This window comes from Syngnathoides biaculeatus, chromosome 9 (genome assembly GCF_019802595.1).
Source record: "Syngnathoides biaculeatus isolate LvHL_M chromosome 9, ASM1980259v1, whole genome shotgun sequence".
Taxonomy (NCBI): Eukaryota; Metazoa; Chordata; class Actinopteri; order Syngnathiformes; family Syngnathidae; genus Syngnathoides; species Syngnathoides biaculeatus.
The window spans coordinates 11,638,778-11,664,781 of record NC_084648.1 but is presented as its reverse complement, the minus strand read 5'-3'; the positions used below and the strand labels follow the sequence as shown (position 1 = coordinate 11,664,781).

Here is a 26,004-nt window from a genome sequence, read left to right as displayed (position 1 = left end):
CCCCCCCCCAGTCCTCCTTTATCAGTCAGTCTTTGATAACAACTGTCGCCTTTACAAGAAACTGGATGATAATGTTAATGGATGGACGTTCCCATTAGGAGGAATATGGTGTGTTCTTGTTGATTTGTTTGCGGGAGTGAGGAAGGAGCTTCCTCCCGTGGAGTGGATTCACCTCGCGTCTCGTTTATCATCATTTAAGCCAATCGTCAGCAGCCCCAACTCAGACCACTGCCTTGAGAATCGGTAGCTAACAAGTGACCGACCTGCTAGCCTTCTAGTTTTAGCGATTTAGTGAAGTTGCTAGCTATTTAACAAAAGCAAACAAAACAACACGTTACCACTTAGGCAACTAAAAGTGTGGGCTGTTCATGAAGTAATGGAGGTCTGTACAATCTGTTCAATCAAAGTCAATACTTTTCTTACAGGAGTGACCTACATTGTATGAAATGACATTTCATCACCGTGTGAGGCGACGTTCCATTAAACTGAACAAACACACACACACACACGAAAACAACCGTGATTGCAAATTGGCATCGATTTAGTGCGCTCTGTTTTGCGGTGACCTTGGCAGCCGCACAGTAACAAACGTAAAAGACGTCGTGGTTCGAGCCCAGGCCGGCTGTACGTTAGCAGAACAGGATTGCACATAGTGTCCGCGCTTATCAGACATCCACAAAGCCCCTAAAAGCTTGTTAACTCTCTCTAACTGGCTGGTGGCTTACTGGAGTTGCTAACTTATTAACTAGCTAAGTGCCTGACTACTTAACTGCGTAGCCTACTAGCTAATCAACTGGAATTAGTTGTGCCAGTAAAAACCCAAAAGTTTGTTAACAAAAGTAACAATCCTCCTTGGAAAATGGGAGAGATTAAAAAAAAACAAAAAACTTAAAAAGGTGCTGCTAGGTTGTAGAAATTAGGGGAAAACCAATAATTGGGGACCATCAAATACCAATTAAAAGTCTGGAAGACTGCTTTGAGAATTCGGAGAAATGTGGATTTCTCCAAAATGATCACGGAGAACAAAATAACTACCTAGTTTTATTTTGTGCTATTAAAGTGTCACTGTCATGAAATGCATGATTTTCAGTGTGTTATTAATGAAATAAAAAAGGCAGCCGGAATGGACCCATCTCTTTTTTCATCACACAACATGATTTTGACGTATATGGCTTTTTGTCACCCACGCCATGAAAATCCTCTCGAGGGATTTGTTTTTGAGAAGAAGCAGGAAGTGACGTTAGTAGCAGACGCCCACTCAAGCGGTCTCGTGTGTTTATGCTAGTTTTACCTGCTGGAAGGTAGATCTTTGATCCTTCATGTTAGCCAAAATGCCGGCTCGTTGCATTGCTGGACATTGCTCGAACACTCGGGAGGATGGATTCATTCTTCATACTTTTCAAAAAGACCCGTTTCGTCGTGAAAAATGGATTGCATGGGTGCAAAGTGTGAGAGCTTCGTGGGTTCCAAATGACAGGTAGGTAGAAAATAATTTGTTTGGTGGACGGTGTGAGGGTGAGGCATGGGGGGGGCGTAATCCTCTCTGACTGTAACAAAAGATCCGCGCACTTATGTCAAAGTACTAAATGTGTCGATGTACTCGTCAGCGCCGAGCACGGCTTCGGACGAGGGGCATGGCTTTGGTGGCGCCTCGTCCGCCGCGGATGAGCCTCGGCTTCGGCTGGGCTGGGCTGGCTTATACATATTGTCTGAGAGTCTGTTGTTTGTTAGAAGTGATCCGCATATCATCTAAATATAGCTCGAAACAATAGGTTAATATTGCCCCGGTCACTTCACTCGATTGTGAGATGTTCTCTTCCTTGAAAAGAGCTTCCGTGTCCCATAGTAGGTGGCACAACGTGTTTTCCATGGCGAATGTCCCGGTGTGACATAATGGACAGACGATGCAGGCAATATGGCTACCACTTGGATGTCAAATGAGACAACTTTGCACGTTGTTTTTTCCTATGGACATTGAAGTGAATAATGTTCTACGTATTTTTCATTGCAACATCTATTTTAGAATGTTCATAGGTATGACACTTGACCTTTAATAACCTTTTGAATCCCAGTTTTAGTAGCTTCCCGTTAACCCCAATGAACTCTTTCTGAGGACTTCACATAGCACTTTGTTGGATAGATTATAATGATTAGATGTATTACTTTGTTCAAATTTTAGAGGTAATCTTGATTCCATTAAACAAATGATGTTAGTTCAGCTGGATCCAGGTGCTGGTTTTGATATGGTAGACTGGCCTATAAAATATCTGGTCCACCACGGTGCTGCACACAAATGCTTTTTATCCTGCCTCACTGTGAGAACTTTTATGGTAACTTTAGAGTTTTGTGTTTCTTGAGTGGGAGTACTCTCCACCTGGGGGGCTCCATCCTGCAAGTTTGTAGCCAGGGCCTGTGGTCCAGTTCTGGTGCCGACGGTTCCCTGAGACACTGTTCCCCTCACCAGGAGGGTCTAGTCAGCCTCAAGTTACTAAGTCATTAATGTCTCTCTACGTAAAACTACTAGTTTCTTCTTCTTCTTCTTCTTTTCCTTTCGGCTTGTCCCATTAGGGGTCGCCACAGCGTGTCATCTTTTTCCATCTTAGCCCATCTCCTCCATCTTCCTCTCTAACACCAACTGCCCTCATGTCTTCCCTCACCACATCCATCAACCTTCTCTTTCATCGTCCTCTCGCTCTCGCCAAACATCGAAGTCTGCTTTCTGTAAGCTTGTCTCCAAAACATCCAACTTTGGCTGTCTCTCTCATGAGCTAATTTCTAATCCTACCCAACCTGTTCACTGCAAGCGAGAACGTCAGGATCCTCATTTCTACCACCTCCAGTTGTGCTTCCTGTTGTTTCTTCAGTGCCACCGTCTCTAATCCGTACATCATGGCAGGCCTCACCACTGTTTTGTAAACTTTTCCCTTCATCCTAGCGAAGACTCTTCTGTCACATAGAACACCAGACACCTTCCCTCACCTGTTCCACCCCGCTTGGGCCCATTTCTTCACGTCTTTACCACATTCCCCATTGCTACATCAATTATAAAACCAAATCCAGATCAATTGTGTGGCGGTACAATCTAATTCATGAATTTTTAGGTATGTTTTCCTTTCCAATGAACATGTGGACATGAATCTTAAGCATTTGTGTCTGGTCTTAGATTTTTCTACGAAGAACCAAACTAGAGACCCATGCTGGGAGTGGGATTGTGAGCGAGGCAGGCGGATGACAGGAAGCAGAGACATGTCTGCATTCACTGACAAGAGGAGGAAAAGAGAAGAGGAAAGAGTTCTGTGCATGTATATGTGTTTTTTTTTTTTTTGTTTTTTTTTAGGGCACTGCGCCCTGTCGTCTAGGTGCGCTCGGGCAGCCCAAGATTAATGCAGAGAGCACTGTATTGCACATAACATCAATTCTGTCCTGCTTTTTCTTTCATTCCCAGTCGTACTCCCTCATCACTCTCCACCTATTGCTGCCTTCACCCCCCACCCCCACCACGGCCCCCCACCATCTCTCCCCTCCCTCCCTTTTCCCAGTCCCCGGCTGGTCCCTCTCCTCTGAAAAAGCATCTCGGATGCCGTTCGAGTGCGGGCGCAGATCGCTATCGCCGTGACGGCAGCTTGCCCGTCCAAGTGCACACCGCTAGTCGGAGGTGGGGGGGAAAAACTGGACTGGACCGCGGTGTTCCGCAGAAGAGGCGGTCGAGGAGGTGGAGCCGGACAGATGGACGGAGCTCGGGAGGGGGGATACTGCTTGGTTGACCTGAAGGAGCTGAGCAGTTGCTCCGGAGAGGAGCTGCCTCATGTGATCGGTGAGCCTCCTGCGCCGTTCTGGTTTCTTGTGGTTTCTTCATTCTGCCCCTCCACCTGCGTCCTCCTCCTCCAGCACAATATGTCGTCCACCTGTGTCCAACACCCTCGTCGCACAGTTCAGCATCCCTCTCGATTTATCCTTTTCCCATCTGTTTGTTTATTGCGTCAACAGCAAATTCATTTCTAGTCCTTTAAAACACATTCTCGTAAAGTGTGTGCCTGTGTCCAAGAGAAAGAGGAAACAGGTGGATACCCCAGAGAGTGGAAAAAAACAACAAAAGAAGTTAGGGAAACCGAGTTAACAAGTAGGTTGAGGTGGGTTTGTATGTTTTGGCATGTTATAAAAAGGGGGCTGCACATAGGTGGAAAATTTCCAGGATTTTCCCAGCCAGCGCACATTTCTTGCTTCATCCTCTTTCCGTTCTTCCATTCTCATGAAGGGAAAGAAAAAAAATACAGCGGTCTGAACCTCATCGAAGATAACGGAATCGGGACTATCTGAGCACTTGGGACCGCCGTACTAGTTGGGCACTGCAAAAATCAGCCAGACAAGTCCTCGTCAGTGACTTTAACACGCAAGTTTATGTTTGTGGCATGAGAAAATACCTATTAGTCAACGTTTTCGCCATGTGGTTGGAGTAAAAAATCCCGAGTAGTATTTGGGAAAGAGCAGGCTCTGTCATTTTGGCTGGCTTGATATTTTTGACTACGCTTGTTTACAGCACCTACTGTCTGTGTGGATGGTTGTCATTCATAAATCAACGTGTAAAAATGTTCTTTCTCTGTGCGCAAGTTAGTCGTATATGCAAAATCAGTCGGATTCATGACACGTGCGCAGCGGGCAATTTTCTTCTCACCGCCGTGTGTGTTACTCAGCCAGAATTTATACTACATGACGTGTATGCCCGTAAGATGAAATCTGCATAAACCGCACCTCTATTTCTTGAGAAAAGTGCATTTGTTGGACGCATCTAAACCAAGGCGATGTTTAAAGTTGCGAGAGATGGCCTCATAAATTTTGCAATGCGTCTTATTCTAAAAGGTTGCTCTAAAATACAGCAAATGACAACGTATAATAATGGTGTAGATTAATTTCAAAATTAAATGGAAGAGTGTGCCAGAAAACGTGCATCCCGTAATTTACAGCCTACAGAGCGCACCTGATTATAAGCCTCGCCCTGTACATTTGTAAAGGAAATACCATTTGGCACATACATAAGCCGCACTTGTGTAAAAGCCGCAAGTGCCCACATAGAAACCCACATTGAAACACGAGATAGTTACAAAGAAAGACGATACACATAAAGAGTTTTCAAAGTTTTAATACATTAGCTTAACATAGCAACAACACGGTAGCACGAACAGGGCTGGTAAAATGAAAAAAAAACATACCGGTAAAAAAAAAAAAAAAAAAACAGATGCGGCAGCTACACAGCAGCAACAGGGTAGCACAGCACTAACAGAGCCGGTTAAAAAAAAAAAACATACCGGTAAAAATCACTGAGACACGGCAGTAACACAGCAGCAACTCGCTACCGCGGTGCTAACAGGGCCGGTTTAAAAAAAAAAATACTGGTAAAAGGCACTTCCTTGGTACGTATATTCCACAATTCTCACTCTTACCTTTTCCGCTCGAGTGCCCCCTTGCGGCCGTTAGAAAAAATTGCACAAATTAGCCACATCAGCGCATAAACCACAGGGTTGAAAGTGTGTGAAAAAAGTCGCGGCTTATAGACTAGAAATCACAAGTATATAAAATTTAATTAAAAGCTGAGAATGAGAGAATGAATTGAGAAAATTCATTAAATTAGGATTGGAAATTCCACGGTGAACCCTCTGTACCCTGATAGTTTCTTTTTTGGTGGGGGCATGGGGTGAACTCAAGCTATGAGGGTAGCTAGGGAAGTTCCTGCAAAGGCTCCCTGCGGTGGGAAAGCCCCATATAACAACCCCTTCTATGTACAACATGACCACAATCATTCACGAACTGTCATGTCGCTCTCATAACTCCCATGTCCATTGTGAATATATGACCGCTATACAGCGTCACACTTCACTTTATACTGCCATGTGGGTATTTACAAGGGCTCATAAACTCTCAAATAAATGTCTTAAAATACACTATTTTGAAAAGTTTCAAATGTATTCAGTTGGAATTTTGTCGAATGTATTCAAACCAGCTGCATTCTTCATTTAGAATCTGGTTTAGTCCCTCGTATGAAGTCTAGTAATGTGATTCAAAATTTTGAAGCTTTCTACAGGGACTCCTCGGTCTACGACTGAGATCCGTTCCTACAGTAATGACTCAACTCGAATGAAGACTTAAGTCTGATTCTACCATTGTAGTCAGAATTTACATCAAATACTTTGTATAAAAAACAAATACAGTGAAATAAACGATGATGTACTTAGCATTCGTGCTGAGGTGTGGATGGAGAAGAAGAAGGGGAGCCTGTGCTTAGCTATTGCCAAGGACCTTGGTCCTCAATCCTCACCATCTAGACAAGTATCAAAGAACCTTGTTTTGTGATCATTGTATCCGACATTGGAACGGAACCCTTCACATGCGCTACAATACGGGCTTTGTCTTTAATAATTGTCACCACGGTCGATTGGGACCGACTGAAGTCTTGATGGTGTTGCTGTCTCTCCTTTCTGCAATCTTTTCATGATCTTGAGCTTCATTTCCATGGTAATGAATTTTCTTTTGGCTGAAGAAGCATTGTTAAAAGACAGGTTTCTTCTTTGGGGCCATAATGTCTAAAAAGGAGGGCGAAAAATGCTAAGATACTCCCGGGGTACAAACACGGACCAGCATTAGCCAGATAAAAAGCCGGACGGGGACGGGCGTTGTAAAGTCGAATAGTCTTAGGTCGAGAGAGTCTTAACCCGAGGACTCCCTGTAATTGTTTTACTACTGACTATTAACATTGCAGGATCTGCTGTGATGTAATTTGAATTTGTTGAACTTTGTTAAAAACTTTCATTTATGAACTTTGGACTAAACTAGTTCAATTTTTGAATGATAAAGTGATCTTCGAACTAGTTAGCATAGAAAAGTACCCCACCCACCACTGGAAAAAAAAACCCAAAACTTTTCATTAATATTTAAAGGAGGGCCTTTTGGGGTCCTTCCATGTGTTCGTCCAATTCCACTTTCGGTCAATAACTGGACTCCAGAGGCGTGAAATGTGACAAACACTTCAAAGTTTAATGAACAGAGTGCTCTGTGACACACAATGTGACACAGACAAAGGCTGTGGTCCGACACCGAGTGTGTGTGAAAGCAGAACAAAGATTATATATGCAATGTTGGAACGCTGCCGTTGGCGGACAAGTCTCAAAACAGGATCGAACTGATTTGACGAGACACCCAAAGCCGTTGAGTCTGCTAAAAAACAACTCCGTTTAAGGCACTTCCTGGAACCGGGTATTAGCGCAGGTTGCTGTCCTAACATGACCTTTCAGTACTTATAAATCAACAAACGGACTTTTTTGTGACTGACATTTTGTGTTATTTTTTTTACTGCTAGCTAGTTAGCTGCTGAATTGTTTTTTTTTTTTTTGCCTTAGAAAAACTGGTAAATGTATTCAATTTATGTATGTATGCACCTACCTATACTAAGATATGGTGTTTTTGCAACTGTTATTTTGTGTAATAGTGCTATCAACCAGACTCACTGACTAGCTGCTAACTATTACGTTAGGTACAAAACTAGTATATTCTGGTTTACACAATACCGCTAACTAAATGTATTGTATAATACTCCGACCTTCCTGATTTACTGATAGCTAGTTAACTGTGTTTACGCAATAGTACTCATTAGTTATCTTATAAATGACCCTACCCAACTTAGTGGCTGACTAAACACAGCTATCAATTGTTACACTACTGCATTGGTATGCGAACACAGCACTACTTCATCTTCCCAAAGGAGAGTAAAAGCTGTCACGTTTTTTGTCTTAATCTACACGTGGGCATTTAAATCCATAGACGCAAACGCATTAGCGATTACACACTGCGTGCGTTCACTTTATCATGTTTGTGGATGACACGTGACAGTTGTGGAAGTGGAGGGGTCACTGCCTCCATTTTTTTGTTTAGCCAAGCAGAGCAAGCGCGCAATTAGCATGTTGCGCACGAGAGCCGGACTTGACAAGCCCACATTATCGGTGGAAAGGTGACATAGTTTGCATGCTTCTCCTCCGTGGTGACAGCACGGGAAAGCGGGTGAAGCTTGCTACTTTGAAAGGCGGAACGGAACCCCATAGCAATTTTTACACACCTCCTGCCATGCCGTTACGCTAAATTAATGGAGGCTATTCATGGCGGGATTATCTTGAGGTTTGCGTCTTTGTTTTCATTAACTAGCTAACTAACTCGTGTTTTTGTGTTGTACTTACTGAATGAGCGTTAACTATGTATATGGTATTTACACACTATTAGTTTGTTACTGTGTCTATAACAAACTAGGTAATTGATGTTATTAGTGCTATCATAAACTGCGCTGAAGGCTGAAGTTGATTTTTGATTTCTTCTGTTCTGTTCAAGTGTGCCTCACAGTTCTGAGGTTTGTGGATTCTGGCCTTCCTGCGTGGAGTTTGCATTTTCTCTCTGTGGCTGCATGGCTTGTCTCTGGGTTCCCCAGTTTCCTCCCACGTTCCAAAAACATGCATATTAGGTTAATTGAGGACTATAAATTGTTCCTAGGTGGAAATGGAATTTGAGTGTGAATGATTGTTTGTCTAAATGTGCCCTCCGATTGGTTGGCGACCTGTCTAGGGTGTATCCTGCCTCCCGCCCAAAGTCAGCTGGGATAGGCTCAAACATATTTGTGACCCTGGTGGATGCATGTCAAAATAATGCATCTATCCATCCATTTTCTCGTGGTTATACTACCGTAATTCCCGTCTTACAGAGCCCACCTGGTTATAAGCCCCACCCATTATATTTGTAAAGGAAAGGTTTGGTACATACATACATTAAAGGTGTGTAAAACCCGCAAGTGATCACATTGAAACCCACATTGAAACTGAGATATTTACATGTCTCATATCTATATGAGATATTTACAAAGAAGGACGGTACACAGAGAGTTTAATGCCAGCAGCGCCGTGCTAACAGGGCCGGTTAAAAAAAAAAAAAAAAACATACCGGTAAAAATCATTGAGACACGGCAGTAACACGCTAGCGCAGCGCTAACAGGACCAGACCGGTGAAAGTCACTTCCTCTGCACATATATTCCACCGGTCTCACTCTTACCTTTTCCGTTCAAATGCCCCCTTGCGGCCGTTAGAAAAAATGCACAAATTAGCCACATCACCGCATAAACCGCAGAGTTGAAAGCGCGTGGAAAAAAGTTGCCGTTTATAGGCCAGAAATTACGGTAATTTAGCTTATGTGTGCTGAGGCCTATCCCAGCTGACTTTGAGCAAGAGGCGGGCTGCACCCCGGACTGGTCGCCAGGCCACTTGCAGCCTGTCGTCCATTTTTCAGCAGCCCAAAATGCTGATAATATTTGACGCAGCCCGCATCACTATTTAAAAATAACATAGTCGTCAAGAGTTGGTTTTGTATAAATTCCTAGATATATATATAGATAGATATATATATATAGATAGAAACTATTTACAACTAAAATAGTACAAATGTTCCTCTTAATGATGAATAAACGTAATTCTGACTCAGAGGCAAAAATGCTTGGTGTCAAGGTACGATTTGCAACCTTATAACATTGAATATCCGTTTATAAATGTTCATTTTGGTATCGATTGCTTTTCTGAATGTTGAGATGTAATTCAGCTTCTGTGCAGCGCCGGTCTAAATCTACTCTTGTACGACTGACAAATGGACTGAACAATAGTCGATAGTATTTTTATTCTAAATCCAGAACAAACTAAACATTAATTTGTTGTCTATGTAATATCATGAGGTGATTATACTTGGTTTAACATAAATCTTAATGGCCCGCAAAGAGAAACCGTAACTACAATGTAGTGCACAACAGAAACGAGTTCAACGGCCCAGGTTTAAAATAATAAAACAGTTTGAATAACTAGTTGTAGGTGGTTATGTAGCTGTGTGCGCACCACTGCTACCTTCAATGCTAACAAGGCTGCAGCAGGCGGGTTTTTGGTCTCGCTTCATGTGGATTAAATAATCCACCATTTTGCGGGATTTGTACTCGCCGGCGGATTAAACGAGACAGTTGGCATCTCTCACGTGGCAATGTTTGTGCTCTGGCGAAAACTTCAGCGATGGCCGGCAACGTCAAACCGCCGCTGTGAGCCGGCCCGCGCGCCTACGCGCACGTACGTTCGCACAAGCGCATGCGTGAATTATTAATATCATCTCCAAATCCAAAGTAAATAGAATTGGGAATACAAACAGTGCTTGTTCCGAGGCTGGGCCTCCTCCGTGTAATATGTATTCATGAAGAGGGTAACGGCGGCTGTAGCCACATTGAGGGCTTTATCAAAGCTCTTTGGAAATTGCTTGTTGTTTTTATTGAGCCTGCAGTACTGTATATGCAACTAGGTGATTTTTCTTTTTTTTTTTTTTTGGTAATGTTTTTTGCGGAGTCAGGAATATTCAGCATTTCTGAGTGAGCCCTCGCAGCTTCCACACTTACAGAATATTATAATACGCTATATACATATACCGTCGAGAAAAAAACACACTAATTGATTACAGAGTAATTATACCCCAAATGATCATTTTAAAGCACTTGTAAATCATTTCATGGTCATTCATTGTACAACATTTACCCACAAAATAAATGGCTTACAGATTTTTTTTATTTTAGAAAAAATGCACACAACTGTGCACAAATTGTCACGAAAAATCGGAACGGGGGTAGGACCCAAATGCAGGACTCGGACGATGCAAGGTAGTTCAAGGAGAAACGTTTATTATATGCCGAGGTCGGGGATCGAGCAGGCAGTCCTGTGCAGCAGCGGTAGTTGGGACGTCGGGCGAAGAGAGCAGGTGAGCGGGCGGGCAGGAGTCGGTACACAGGAGAACGATCAAGGCAGGCAGAAGTATCAAAGGAGTCAGGCTTACAAGGTTGGTCGGAGAACGGGCGAAGGTCGGTACACACCGGATGTCGATCAGGGATACAAGAGTGCTGGAACGGGACATGGAGCTCAACGATCCGGCGGGGACCAGTCGTCATCGGGGTGATATAAATACACAGACTAATCAGCCCGCATGAGACGTAGGTGTGCGCCTCAATCAGCGCACCCGCGGCAGGATCATGACACAAATGGGGAAGACTATTTGTAACTTCCACGAACAACCCAGGCTAAACCTAGCTCTTGCACCACATTTAAAGTTTGTCTCCTTGTTGAGATGCATCACTTCAACATAATTCCTTTACACTTTCTATACTATAACAGGAACAAATGCCTTTGTTTTATTCTGTTTTTGGGAAGAAGCAGGATGAGACAAATGTATTTCTTTGCTGTTTGTTAGTAGTGAGCAGAAGCCATCGCGAAAAGGGACAATTTGATATTATAACCGTAGAACTGAAAATGGAACTATAAGCGTCACTGTCGTGCCTGCTCCGTACGATAATGGAATACACCCCACCAAGTCAGTTGCATTCCATGTTAATGTAATGAGAGGGAGTTACGGGCCAGACTACTGTAAGAAAAAAAAAAGTCGCTCACATCTGAGCAACACTTTGTAACGTACACTTGTGTTGGTTAAAATACAATAAGACAAACAGAAATTCATAAAAAATTGTGCAGGTTAAAATAAGGCTCATATAAATCTTTCCAAAGTTCTGCTGGTTAAGTATGACGACCACAAATCCTCCCAAAATTGCCCCCCTCCAAAAAAATCTTTGCTTGCGGTAAAATTCCTCCAAAGTTGTGCAAGTTAATGTAAGACTAACATGAATTCCCCAAATATTCTCCATGTTGGGAACAAAAAGGCTAAATACCATTAACCCTCACAAAACTGGCATGTTAAAGTACAAAAATTTTAAATCCCTCAAAAATTGCGCTGTTTATATGACAACAAAAATCTGTCAAAAGTTACGCCGGTTAAAATAAGACAAAATTACTACTAAAAGAAGAACGGGATGTAGACCGCCAAGTCAGCTGGGTTCCGCATTACATAGAACCGACGCAGCACCTATCAACGCCGCAGACCTCCACTGTGTGTCTCCCATGCGCTAAAGCCCGTAGTAGCTCCAAGTGGGCTTCCACTGAATGGAAAGAAGGGTAAGTGATGGGCTGCCACGTCACTCAATAGTTGTCACGGGGCAAGACAGCCACCCGGTCTTGTTGTACACATTGAAATGAATTACCCTGACCCATGTTCCGCAACCTCCCACCTCCCCCAACATCGCCGACGGTGCCACCTGCAGACAGGGCTTGATAGATGTTGCCGTTATTCCTCCAGCCCCGACGAAAAGTGCACTGCAGCAGGCGATGCACACCTCATTTGCTTTTGGGCCCCCCGCGGGAGTCGCATCTGCATGTCGCCCGCCGCCTCGCCGGGCTCATTAGCATATTCATATTGCCAGCGCATATCGATTGTGATCGGCACACCTGTGCTGCTTGTCTCCCCGCGCGTCCGCGGCGCATTTAGCTTTGTGATTGTCTCTGATCTGGAACGGATTTAATTATTGTAATTAGGCATCCTGCAATTGCCTTGGTCTAGTGGTTGATCCCTAGCATCGAGTGTTATTGTGTAATGCAAAGGGTAGAATTAAGTCCCAGTGGCCATGGTTACAATCAGACTCCTGTAAATCCCTCAAAAAAGTTGCGCAGGTGAACATAAAATCACTGATAAGTCCATCAAAAAAATGTTGTGACCGTTCAAACAAGATGACTGTAAATCCCTGAAAAGTAGTGCAGTTAAAAAATGGACTCATGTAAATCTTCCCCAAAAGTTCCACTGGTTAAAAAATTCTGGATATCCCTTAAAAATGTACAGTTAAAAAAAACTGCTGTAAAATATCTTAGATAATAATAGATGACTGAAAGCCAACTACTGATTGCACACGCGAAAATAAGAATAACGTAAAGAAAAAAATAAATGTTGCCCAGGTTAAGATAAGAGTCTCGTCAGTACTCTGAGTAAGTACGTAAGTAAAACTATTGCATATTCCCCAAAATGGTGCAGTTGAATATAAAACTACTTTGCAATTGCAGAATGTTGCACAATTTAAAATAAAACCACCGCAAATCCCTGAAAAATTGCAAAGGCCAAAAACAAGACCATTGTAAATCCTTCAAAAGTTGCATGGTTAAATATAAGGTTAGCATACATCATCAGAAAAACTCCACAGATTAAAAAAAAATAAATCCTACTGTCAATTTCTCCATAATTGATTAGGTTCAAACAAGAGTAACATGAATCCCTGAAAAGATGCAGAATGACTGTAATTCTCGCAAAGGTGCAAAACTTAAAATAATACTTCTTAAAATCTCCCAAATGTTCTACTCAGACGTCTCTAAATTCCTCAAAAGTTGTATTTGTTGAAATCCAAATTCACCCAAAATGGCACAATGTGGTGGCACAGTGACTCAGCTGGTAAAGCGTTGGCCTCACAGTTCTGAGGTCCTCGGTTCAATCCCGCCCCTGCTTGTGTGGAGTTTGCATGTTCTCCCCGTGCCTGCGTGATTTGCAACCTGCGCGACCCTCGTGAGGATAAGTGGTGAAGAAAATGGATGGATGGATGGATACACATACAGTATACATGTGAACAAAAAGAAATACACTGAACCGCTGGAGAAAACCCCTGCAATTGGCGAGGGATGGCGAGCGACAATAAAGTGACAAACCCTTCCAAAGGTTTATGTAATTGCCTATAATGAAAAACCATATCCCTAGGATAGGCTTTAGCAATCCCCGCGACCCTTGTGAGGATAAGTGGCTAAGAAAATGGATGGATGGATGGATGGCACAATGTAAAATCATATGACAGTTAACCCCCAAAATCAACAATACAGTAAATTCCTCAAAGTTTGCATTAAAATAAAACAAACGGAACTAAGTTGCAGTGGCTTAACATTTTGCATGCTTGTAAAGGTATTCCCTTCATTTTGTGTGTGCAGTATTTTGAGGTGACAGAAACATATCATTACGGATCGTGCAGTAGACTACTACTGTAGCGCCTCCCAAAAATGTCATGAATGATAGTTGTTGCCATTCATTGCCGATTATGCAAACATGCCGCAATCTTGGCGAGTGTCAGCTCGAGACTTTGTAGTTATCCGTTGTCCTTCAAGGGCTCCCGTCGCGATGACGGCCGCAGGACCGACGACTCATCCGTCACCGGCCGAGTATCTCATTCATCACGTTCACATTCGGGCACGCAAACCAACAGAGGAAACATCTGCGCTGGTCAGAACGCGGCGAGAAAATCCTCTTACAGGACACAGCCGGCCTCAACATGGCTCATCAGCTCCGCTAATGGAGCGTGGAGAATCAAATTCTTAAAGTACAATATGGGTGGGCCAAGCAACTTTGGTTAAAAAATGTGTGCGATATGCATGTGCACTTTTCAGAAGGTATTGGAAAAGTAAGGCCAATTGTTTTTGGGGGTTTTTTTGGGCTGTAGATTGAAAACTTTTTGGTTTGACACCCCAAGATGAATGCGACACGAGACATAAATAGTTCAGGATTTATTGTACATCTATGATGGATTAACAGATTCAATTCAAGTCCGCCCATTTTTCATGTGAACAAAGGTATTGGAACACGTGTACAGCACTGAACATCGACGCCCAGTTTCGGATTTGGGTTCTGGCTGCAAAGGCTGCATTTGTACTGAAGGTTTAAGTCGCATGAAAAGCTGCGTGTGGGTGAAGAAACCGAAAGGCGGGGATGAAATGGAAAATCAATCAGAAACGTTGGCCACAGTTAATACAGCCATCTGGAATCGCCTCAGAAAGAAATAAAGCACTGGTGTACTAAGTAAAAGATGTTCAACGGGTAGAGCGAGGAAAACAGCAGCTGTTTATGTCGAGAAATATTTTGACAGATGGGAGTAAAGACCCGAAAACAATGGCTGGCGGCATCAGTGAGAGCCTTCGGAGGTGAGTAGTGAAGGCCATGAGCGAGAACAGACGTACTGTACAGAATGAACTCAGAAATCTCTTGTCTCCTGATATAAATTATTTAACACGTGGAGTCCATAACGGGGAAGCAAGTGGCCAAGTAGCCAAGTCAATTACAGGACTTAAACCCTACAGAGCATGTGTTTTACCTGCTGAAGAGTAGATAAAGAGAGTAACCTCGAACGAGACAACATTCTCCAGGGGTGTACAGGTCATGAACTTGAACAAAAGTACAGAATAAACACAGAAGTCTAAGGAAAAAATGTTTATGCTAATTTAAAGAACAACTATGTACGCAACAAATTGATTGGGGTATTGTTCATCATAAAGCAAGCTAATGACACTTAACACACTATTGTCAAAAGACCCATTTGTTCATTTCCTTGGCCGCTTATCCTCACAAGGGTCGCGGGGAGTGCTGTAGCCTACCCTAGCTGTCAACCGGCAGGAGGCAGGGTACGTCCTGAACTGGTTTCCATCCAATTGCAGGGCACATCGAGACAAAGAGTCGCACTCACGATCACACCTAGGGGCAATTTAGAGTGTCCAATCAATGCTACATGTTTTTGGGATCTGGGAGGAAACCAGAATGCCCGGAGGAAACCCATGCAGGCATGGGGGCAAGAATCTCTGCAATCCAATGTGGAGTTTCAATATTCTTCCTGTCATCCTCTGATATTAAAAAAAAAAAAAAACATGCATGAAAAGTTAATTAATTACTCTTAATTGGCCATAGGTATAAATATGAGTGTACACATTTGTCTATATGTGCTGTGCTTTTGGCTGTTGACCATTGGATCCAGCTTCTCCAAAAGTCAGCTGGGATATGCTCCAATATTACCCGTGACCTTCATGAGGAGATAAGCGATAGAAAATGTATGTCCAGAAGTCAATGTCCAGACTTAAACCCAATAGAGAATGCATTTTATCAACACAATCCAGAGGGGATTGCGTGTGTGAAGGCCATAAACAAAAGTACAGATGCTACGCGACAAGATGCGCTCATCAGCATGTAAAATAGGAAGGACAGCCTAGAATTTTCTGTCTCAACTGAATAACTAGTAGATTTTGAATCAAAATTCAGGTATATAATGTCTTGCCTTTTTGGGGTGACGATGGTCGTTTGAAAAAAAATAATAAATAAATATATATATATATTATATATATATATATATATATATATATATATATATATATATATATATATATATATGGTCATAAAGAGCCACGTTACGAGCATCTGTATTTTTTGCGTATAATGCAGACGTGCGCAAAGGCACTCGGCTACACAGACGGGCCAATTATCTACCACAATAAACTTTCTTTCTGTTGACTCTCGGCTTTCCAGTTCTTCGGGAAGCGGTGTGTGCTGCCGTTGTCACATCCTCACCACCGCTGATGAAACTTTGATAAGCTTCGATGACATGTCGAGCTGCGGCAGCAGAGAGCCCTTCAAGCTAGGACGACGACGCTCCCAGTTGTCGGGCTCACAAGACGGACTGTCACTTGAAACTCAAATATTTTTTTTGGGTGGGATTTTGTACAACAGTTGCCCATGATAAACAGTGAATAGTGAACATTCGCCTATTTGTGGTTCATTTTTCACAAATTCAACCATTCAGGGTTTTGTTTTCTATGGAAATTGATCAGCTATTAGGTGAAATTATTTCTATGCGTTGCGAAGGCGACATACACACAGGGATCCACACACTTCTGGTGTAATTTATTTTTTTTTTAAACCAAATCTGTCAGCTTTTTATTTTAAAGAGCAATTTTAGACAAGTTTGAAATGTTAAGCAAGTATTTTGGGATATATTTTTTTTATTATAGGCAATTGGGTTTGTCACTTTATTGGAGCTCGCCATCCCTCGCCAATTGCAGGGGTTTTCTAAAGCGGTTCAGTGTATTTCTATTTGTTCACATGTATACTGTATGTGTATCCATCCATCCATTTTCTTCACCACTTACCCTCACGAGGGTCGCGGAGAGTACTGGAGCCTATCCCAGCTGTCAAGGGGCAGGAGGCGGGGTACACCCTGAACTGGTTGCCAGCCAATCGCAGGGCACATGGAGACAAACAGCCGCACACACAATCACAACTAGGGGCAATCTCGAGTGTCCAATCAATGTTGCACGTTTTTGGGATGTGGGAGGAAACTGGAGTGCCCGGAGGAAACCCACGCAGGCACGGGAAGAACATGCAAACTCCATATAGGCGGGTCCAGGATTGAACCCAGGAACTCAGAAGTGTGAGGCCAACACTTTATCGGCTGATCCACCGTGCCGCCTACTATGTTTAGATGACCAACATCAAGGACCTTTTCTCGTTTTATTCCTGCAACAAAGAGGCAAGATTGCATAGAACAAACATAGAATCCACCTAAAATAAAATCTTCTGGACAAGTTTTCATTGATTTATTATCAATAAAATAGTTTCTGACATTTTACTCTGACTGTCAGCCACCCAATAAAAAATTCACCTGCAACCCATTTTGGGCCCGGTCTGAATTTGGGAAAATCTGGTCAACATTATTTTCTCCCATAATTAAATGTCAAAAATAGTTGTTCCCAAGTTCTTCTGTACTTTTAACCAAAGCCTTTGTTTTTTCTCTCAGGTGTTACTTGTGCCCCGAAGACGCCTCGGGTGGAGTTCAGCCTCGGTAAGCATATTCTAGATCTCGTCACACTGATTCAAAGAATGATGATTGCTTTGATCAGCTTTATGATCATGTGTATCGTGTTTTCCGCACTATAAGACTACCCTAAAAGCGTAAAATTTTTTCAAAAGCCGACAGTGGCCTTATAATCCGGTGCGCCTTATATATGGATCAATATCGAGCCTTTAGTGCAGCTCCGTCTAATGGATGCATAACGTAACCCCAGCCTCTACTGTAGCGTCTATTCTATGCGCCTTATATATGAAAAAAGTTTGAAAATAGGCCATTCATTGAAGGTTCGTTTTGTCATCTGTTTTATATGTAGTACCTGATTCAAAGATGGTAGCAAGTGAACAAAAATCTTGAGGATGAGTTCATCTTTGGAAGGTTACTTCAACCAAATTGGATTTTTTTTTTTTTTCGTTTATTCACCGAATACATTCCTTAGTGAATCTGACATATTAGAGTTTTGAGTTTTAGACCTTCGCCACTATGCACTACCCCAACGCAATCACAAAACTTCAAAATCATCATAACTTAGTATTACCCATGTGGTTGAAATATAGCAGCAATTGGGGAAAAAAATCTGGCAAATTTGTTTTTTGATGGACCCTCAAGAAATGGTTCGAAATGGTTGATTCTAACATTCTATCATGCTGCTTGCAACCAAAATGACAAACTGCCTAAATCTTTGGGGTTCTTGAAACTTTTTTCTGGGTCTACCATGAGAGATGTCCCTACCAAATCTTTAACGGCTCGATGTAACCTGCTACGGCAGCTGAATATTCCAAAAATCTCTGAGGCGCGCTACCAAACCAATTTTTACTGATCGCACCCACAATGGCGGCCGAACACCATCCATCCATTTTATTAGCCGCTTATCCTCACAAGGGTCGCGGGGAGTGCTGGAGCCTATCCCAGCGGTCAATGGGCAGGAGGCGGGGCACACCCTGAACTGGTTGCCAGCCAATCGCAGGGCACATCGAGGCGAACAGCCACACTCACAATCACACCTTGGGGCAATTTAGAGTGTCCAATTAATGTTTCATGTTTTTGGGATGTCGGAAGAAACTGGAGTGCCCGGAGAAAACCTACGCAGGCACGGGGAGAACATGCATGATTCACCATGCTGACCACTGAACATCATATTTGTTTTTATTTATTACTTTTTTTTTTTTTTTTTAAACCGGGTGAACACGCCTGCAAGATTTGTTGAGTTTCACTCCATTGCTGATTTTTTTGGGGGGGCCAAAGAATAACGAGAAAGAAGCAAAGCAATTTCGAATTCGGTGGCGTGCACGCCGGCAGCACTTTCTGAACTCGCCTCAATCATTAAAGCCGCAGGTCTTTGGAGGAGCCAACGGAGTGTGTCGCAAACACAAACAAAGTACGGAGAAAACTGTTGACACAATGATGAGAGGACATCTCCGAACTTTGTTTTGTGTTTTGAGACGGCCTCATTCATTTTTCATTCCACCCGAGATGTCGGGAGTTCTATTTCAAGACGTTCCACAGCAAAAATCCGAGATGAGGATGTTGTCGGCGTACTTCCTTTTGACGGGGCACAACTGTGTATATCACTCATGGCATTGATTCATTACGATCAAGGCTAAAGACGGCTACTGCGGTTGCTTCAAACTCATTTTATAGAAAATCTGAGCGACTTCATGCGTGATGACATCATAAAATTACAATTTCAGCATCTCAGCCAGAGATATTTACGATCACGATGTCCTCAGAGTGATAAATGGAGACTCCACTATCTCCTTTACTAACAGCTTTAAACAACGCTGGATATTTATCTATTCTGGGCACGATAACTCAAAGTAGCGTTCCCTTTGTGTTTTACCTGGGTAAAGTCTTTGTAAGCCATATTTTATTTTATATTTTTTGTCAAGCTGCTTCACACCATACTCAACCCTCTGGCTCACCCCTCCCGAGAAGTTGCATCTCCCATCTCAAGAACCGCTCGTTAAAGCGTGATAACTTCGAGAGTAATTCTTTATTACCAGCGTGGATAACTTTTTACTTCAGTTAAATGTGATTTCTTTTCTCTTCCTTTATTTTTCTCAAGCTGCTTTGAATCACACGAAGCCCCTCCAGCAAGCCCGCGAGGGAGGCACGCCTCACACTTGTACAGCTGCTTAATTAATACATTTTGAGCATGATAACTCCAAATGTAATTAATTTTCCATGTGTGGATAGACTTTTCCACCTAAACTCATTTGAACTGCTTTTTCTACATTTTTTTCTCTCTCAAGATATTGCACATCTCCTGAAGTCCTCTCGTACCTCCCTCAACTTCAAACCAGTGAATAGATCGTCTACTGTCCGCATCGTATCTCAAAGAGTCATTCCTTTGTACTTGTTGAGTAGCTTCAGTAGAGTGCCCATGCGGAAATGGTTTACTTTATTTTTCTCAAGCAGCTGTACATCCCTCAAAGTCCTCAAGGCTTTATAGTGCTTAGGCATTCTTGTTGAAGCATGCAAATATTAATACGTCTGCGCGCACATGCAGTAGACACAAGCGTATGCCGTTTAAAAGGCAATCGTGAAAGCATCTCCAAATCATCACTGGTTCAAATTACGTAGTAAGTAATTCTGCGTGTATGTCAAATGAACAAACAGATTTAAAGGAGAAATCCAGTGCTTTGCATGAACAGTGTAACCAATAGGTCATGTCATATGTACCCTATTTTGACAATGGAATGACAATTCCTCTCTCATTTAATAGTGTTTTGAGAAGATTTTTCTGGACCATTACAAATTTTCAGGGGCACTGCCATTTTCGTGAGTCACATGATCCACGTGGGCGTATGTGACGTGTACACTATTAAATGAGGGAGGATTTAACATCACATTGTCAAAATAGTGTACATATTACATGACCCGTTAGATACGCTGTTGATGCAAGCACTGGATTTCCCCTTTATATTCCCTTTTGTAGCTGATGTGACACAAAATGGATTTATTTTTATTTTTTTGTATTGATCGTAAATCATAGAGGGTGTTGCTGTCTTACAATGTGAAACTGTGTCGTTACAGCCTTATATCGGACGATAGGAAACGCAGAGCTGAGCCATCCCCGGTTTCCATCAATGGTGACCGTATGGAAATAGTCCACAGTTGTAAATTTCTTGGGATATACTTCACAGACACACTCTCCTGTAGTACAAATACCACAGGCCACTGTTAAGAAGGCCTGGCAACGTATTCACTTCCTCGGGATTTTAACAACCTCTGTAAGAGACTCCTTTTAGCGCTCTGCCGTTGAAAGCATTTTAACATACCGCATCACGTCATGGGAAGCAGGCTGCTCTGTTGTGGACAAAAAAAAAAAAAAAAGCACGACAGAGAGTTGTAAGAACTGCAGAAAAAGTCGTTGGATGCCAACACCGGTTATCAAATTAAAGTCAGGACCATCAGTCCAGACACTTTTAACCCCAGTCTTCACCTTTACACTCTTTTGCCCCCCCCCCCCCCCCCCAGGGAAGCGATAGACATAAATTAGATCACACACTACAAGATTTAGCCCAAAAAAAAAAAAAAAATAAATTCTAAAAGCCATTCACTCTGAATCATCAACGTACATCAAGGTCACCAGCAAATTTATATATGTCGTGGAAAGGAATCTTGATTTATTTTTGGATAACTTTCTATTGCCTGCTCTTATCAGGACACAAAGATGATTGCATGTTTATATATTTTTAACCAACCCCCTTTAAGTGCGGATAGATCATATTTTGTGTGTTTGCCATGGTTGCAGATGGTGCGCACGCATTGATTGTTGTAGTTTTTACGGGGAGGGGGCACATGCAATTTTGCTGTGTTTATATGCCAATAACAATAAAAGGAAATCTGGTAACCTAAGCTTCAAACTTGAACGTACCTCCCCAGGGGCAAACTGTCTCAACTAGTTATTGAAAAGTATTTATTTTTGCGATTGGCGTAAAAGTCAATTTTTTCCTGTACTTTTATCGTCTGTGCATTCTTAGACAACATTTTGGTGAAGTAGATGGAGCTTTTCTTCATGCCGCTGTCTTGGTACGAATCTTTCAAGAACAGCGCTAACTGGACTAAGGCGAGCTAACTGCCAACGGGTTGTTTTCACTGACGTCACATTTTTTTTGACACAGTCCCGAGTCCCATGATGTGTGTATGCCAGTTAGCCTAGTAGTCAGTCTGGGCTTGATGTGCAGTCAGTCGTGTCTTCAATAAATGTAGTTATAAACATAATGTCGTCCACCTTGTGTATGTATGAGTAATGGAGCTCAGGGATCAAAAATGGCCACCACTCGAGGCACCACAACGAGTGACACAACGTGAAAACAACCCACTACATCACCCGGTCACGTTGTTGGCTGGTCACTTCAATTCTGTATCGAGCGTTGTAGTCGAGCGGAATTGTCTTTCACCAGAAACGGTAGCAGAGGAGCGAGTCTGAAATCTAATTAAATTGTCAGGTTAGAAGACAAGATGGCGAAAACAATTTATTAGCAATCCGTTGACTGCGAGCTTCAAATGTAGATGTGGAGCAGTAAAGTTGACTCGTCCACGAGTCTGTTCAACCCTTAATACAGTACACGTGACTGTCACCTACAGATTTGGAAAAGTACACCTCAAGTCAGACATATTTAGAATTGTCAGTCCCTCGCTGAAGTTTGTGCACAATTGAGTGCTATTCTACTTTACAATTAAAGGTCCACTGTCTTGAAATGCATGATTTTAGTATGTTATTGATGAAAAAAAAAAAGGAATGGACCCATCCGTTTTTTCACCACACAACATGATTTTGATGTATATGGCTTTTTGTCACTCCTGAAAATCCTCTCGAGGGATTTGTTTTTGAGAAGAACCAGGAAGTGACGTTAGTTGCAGATGCGCACTCAAGTGGTCTTGTATGTTTCTACTAGTTTTACCTGCTGGAAGGTAGCTCTTTGTTCCTTCGTGTTAGCCAAAATGCGCCTCGTTGTATTGCTGGATATTGTTCGAACACTCAGGAGGATGAATTCATTCTTCATACTTTTCAAAAAGACCCGGCTCGTCGTGAAAAACGGTTACAAAAGATCCACGCATGTAAGTTAGAGGCGCTAAATCTGGCACGGCTCCGGCGGCACCTCGTCCGCCGCAGACGAGGCACGGCTTCGGTCGGGCTGGCTCATACATACTGTCTGGGAGTCTGTTGTTAGAAGTGGTCCGCATAGCATCTAAATATGGTTTGAAACGATAGGGCAATATTGCCCCGGTCACTTCACTCGATTGTGAGATATTCTCTTCTTTGAAAAGAGCTTCCATGTCCCATAGTAGGTGGCACAGTGCCCAATGTCCCGGTGTGACGTAATGAACAGACGATGCAGGCAATATGGCTACCACAAGGATGTGGAATGAAACTTCCGCAACTTTGCGTACGGATGATGTGCATATTTATTTTTTCGTATGGACATTGAAGTGAATAATGTTATATGTATTTTTCATTACAATATCATGGCATGACACTTGACCTTTAAGTATGCTGTTCAGAAATGAGCACGATTTGCTATTAATCCATAGGTACAACCCCGTTATGCAGAGAACACAATTTTATTTCTGGACCTCTTCCAGATAGCGCTTCTTCTCATCTAAAATGAGTGCATATGCATGCTCCGTAACATTTTGTTTAATATTAGTACATATTGTGTTTGAATTACATTACATTTCTATGCCTATTTCATCTCATTCAGTTTTATCTATCTATTCTATACAATACATGGTTTTTTTTACACTGTTAATCCCCTGTGCCAACTCTTCATAAACGGAATGGATTTAATCTTGGGGGGGAAAAAAAAAAAAAAATATATATATATATATATATATATATATATTATTTATTTATCTATTTATTTATTTTTAATCCCATTTCACCGTGAGTGCTACAGAGACTCTCAAAGCATTTTTGAGTCACTTTAGGAATATTTCCATCAGCAGGGATACTAATTAAAAACTCGTAGGACACACAAATAAGAACTTGGAAGCTTCTGCGTTTGTCACTCCCAATAAATGGAAAAAAAAAAATCATCTCAATAGGATGTGTTCAGCTTCAGTTCTTCAAATGTAAATTTCTCATCAACAGATCGCCTTCACTTTGTCTCATTACGGCCAACAAAGCCACAGACCCGCGTCCTCATCGAGGAAGCCTGACTAATCAAACGAACCTTGATCTTGTTTTTACTTCTCTCTTTTGTCTTTTTGTCTTGGCGGATGTATGAGATTCTACAGTACAATCATCATTAATTGCATTACGGAAAAAAACTGTAGTGTCGTTGGTGCCTAATTTTGCTGTCAGCATCATACGCATGTTGTGTTAAAAAAAAAAAATCTGAATTATTGATAGAATACACCTTCAAATAAAATATTTTGTGCGAGCAACCTTAATCTCGTTACATCTCTGTTGGTTAATTCCTTCCTCCAATTCAATCTTAGAGAAGTCGTTATGAGCCAAGTGCATGTGTTATCAGTGGACTTCTGGGTTCTGTAGTCTTAAAGTCCATGTGGTGACACAGGGTCCGTCTCGGAGGCAGTCTCCATTTATTTGACACAGCTGACATGAACAAGGCGAAACAAACACTTTTGTAGTATCTGTAGCGTCAAGCTAGGACCCAGACAAGTGTAACAAATATATTATCCTCTATACGTACTACGAAGTGCGAATACTCCTCAGCCACGATGTAAGTTCTCACAACATACATCGGCAAAAAGATGAGGGGTGAAGACGGTCGGTATTTATTCCTCTTAAGTGTACGTGGGGTTGCAAGGCCTAATTACAACATTCCCCTCAGGGTTAGTATGTCAGGCAACTATTTACAAATTTTGTGTGATTACAAACATAAAAGAAACAAATACTTGTAATACTTGTGACAGAGTTAAAAGTATATATGTTTAGTTTATGTTTGTAATCACACAAAATGGCTGACATTAACCCTGAGTGGACTGTTGTAATTAAGCCTTGCAACCCCACGTACACTTAGAGGGGACACACCCTCCCGTAATAATTACCGCGACACTCTTCACCCATCCCCTTTTCGACGATGTACGTTTTGGTAAGGTACACCGTGTTTGAGGGATATTCGCACTTTGTAGAATGTACAGCGGATAATATATTTATTTCCTTTGTCCAGGTCCTAGCTTGATGCTACATATACTACAAAGTGTTTGTTTCGTCTTGTTCACTCCAGGTATGTTCGTTAATATGTTGGGTATTTCCTTTGTTTCGACAATGGACGTTTTGCTCCTAGCTTGATGCTACATACACTACAAAGTTTTTGCTTCGCCTTGTTCGTGTCAAATAAATGGAGATTGCCTCTGAGACGAACCCCGTGTCACGACATGGTCTTTAAAACTACACAACGCAGAAGTCCACCAGTCACATACTTTTCCCACTCGGTGACATTTACATGAAAAGCATGGAGACACGTAGTTGTTTGTGTGGTATTTATTAGTTAAAGCAGACTGTTTTGCGACGTGGATGATTGTCTCATTTTTATTGCCCAATTAATTCAAGGTATTAGGTTTCACGTACTGCAGTAGTACGTAATTAAAAAAACTGACCTGGGAGGAGAGCGGACTGCGGCAGCCCGTAATTGACTTTCACTTCAAAGCGCAGTCCACCGTCATCGTATAGTCCCATTTGTTTCATTTCTTTTAATCCTTTCAGGCACGAGCGTGGCGGTTCCCGCGTTAGGTAGCATTCGCCCGCATCAGTCATAACACGCATTCACGCGATAAGATTTCAACAGAATGTCACGGGGTCGAGCATAACATGGGGTCGCTTTTTACGGTACAAGCGTCGTTCCAGTCTTTGTGATTGATTGCCTTATCTCATGTGGACTAAATCGGATAGCTTCAAGCGTCCCCCCCCCCCAAGTTTTAAATGATGGTGTTGTGTTTAGCTCATTAGCCTCCATTCTGAGCGCAACAAAGGCCTGATTTGTTTGTTAAGCTCGGCGACTGACATGCTGCGGCGACCCCTGACGGGACAAGCTGAAAAGGTACAACGACAACAACCAACGTATATTTTGACATACCGTTCGCCTCCATTGTGTCAGCAACGCGAATTAAAAAGACAAAAGAGTCCCACTGTTTTAACTTCACTATGACTCAAATAATTTCTCACTGAAATTTTTAGATATACATATATAGATGTATTTTCTTCACAGGGACTTGTGTGTATAGCAATAATCTGAATGCCTCAATCAAACCTATTGTTATGATTCCTGTACTACTGTGATGTTATTTATGTATTTTTCAGAGGAATAAATGTTTTTGCAAACGATCGTATTTTGCACAAAAATGAAGGCAGCATGAGATGGTGTCTACGTGCCCTGCGACTGACTGGCGACCAGTTCAGGGTATAGTCTGCCTTTCATCAAAGTTACCTGGGATAGGCTCCGGCACTCCCCTGACCCTTGTGAGCATAAGC

General features: G+C 42.3%; 1 protein-coding gene across 1 annotated transcript in view; it reads left to right on the top strand.

Moving 5' to 3' along the window:
* The first annotated feature begins 304 nt into the window (after window positions 1–304).
* Window positions 305–26,004, top strand: part of inpp4b (inositol polyphosphate-4-phosphatase type II B) — a 181,196-nt gene continuing 155,496 nt past the window's right edge. The window contains 4 exon segments of the mRNA XM_061828785.1: window positions 305–382; window positions 3,164–3,302; window positions 3,446–3,814; window positions 17,508–17,552. Of these exon segments, the coding sequence (XP_061684769.1) occupies window positions 3,727–3,814; window positions 17,508–17,552 (133 nt within the window). The 5' untranslated portion in view covers window positions 305–382; window positions 3,164–3,302; window positions 3,446–3,726.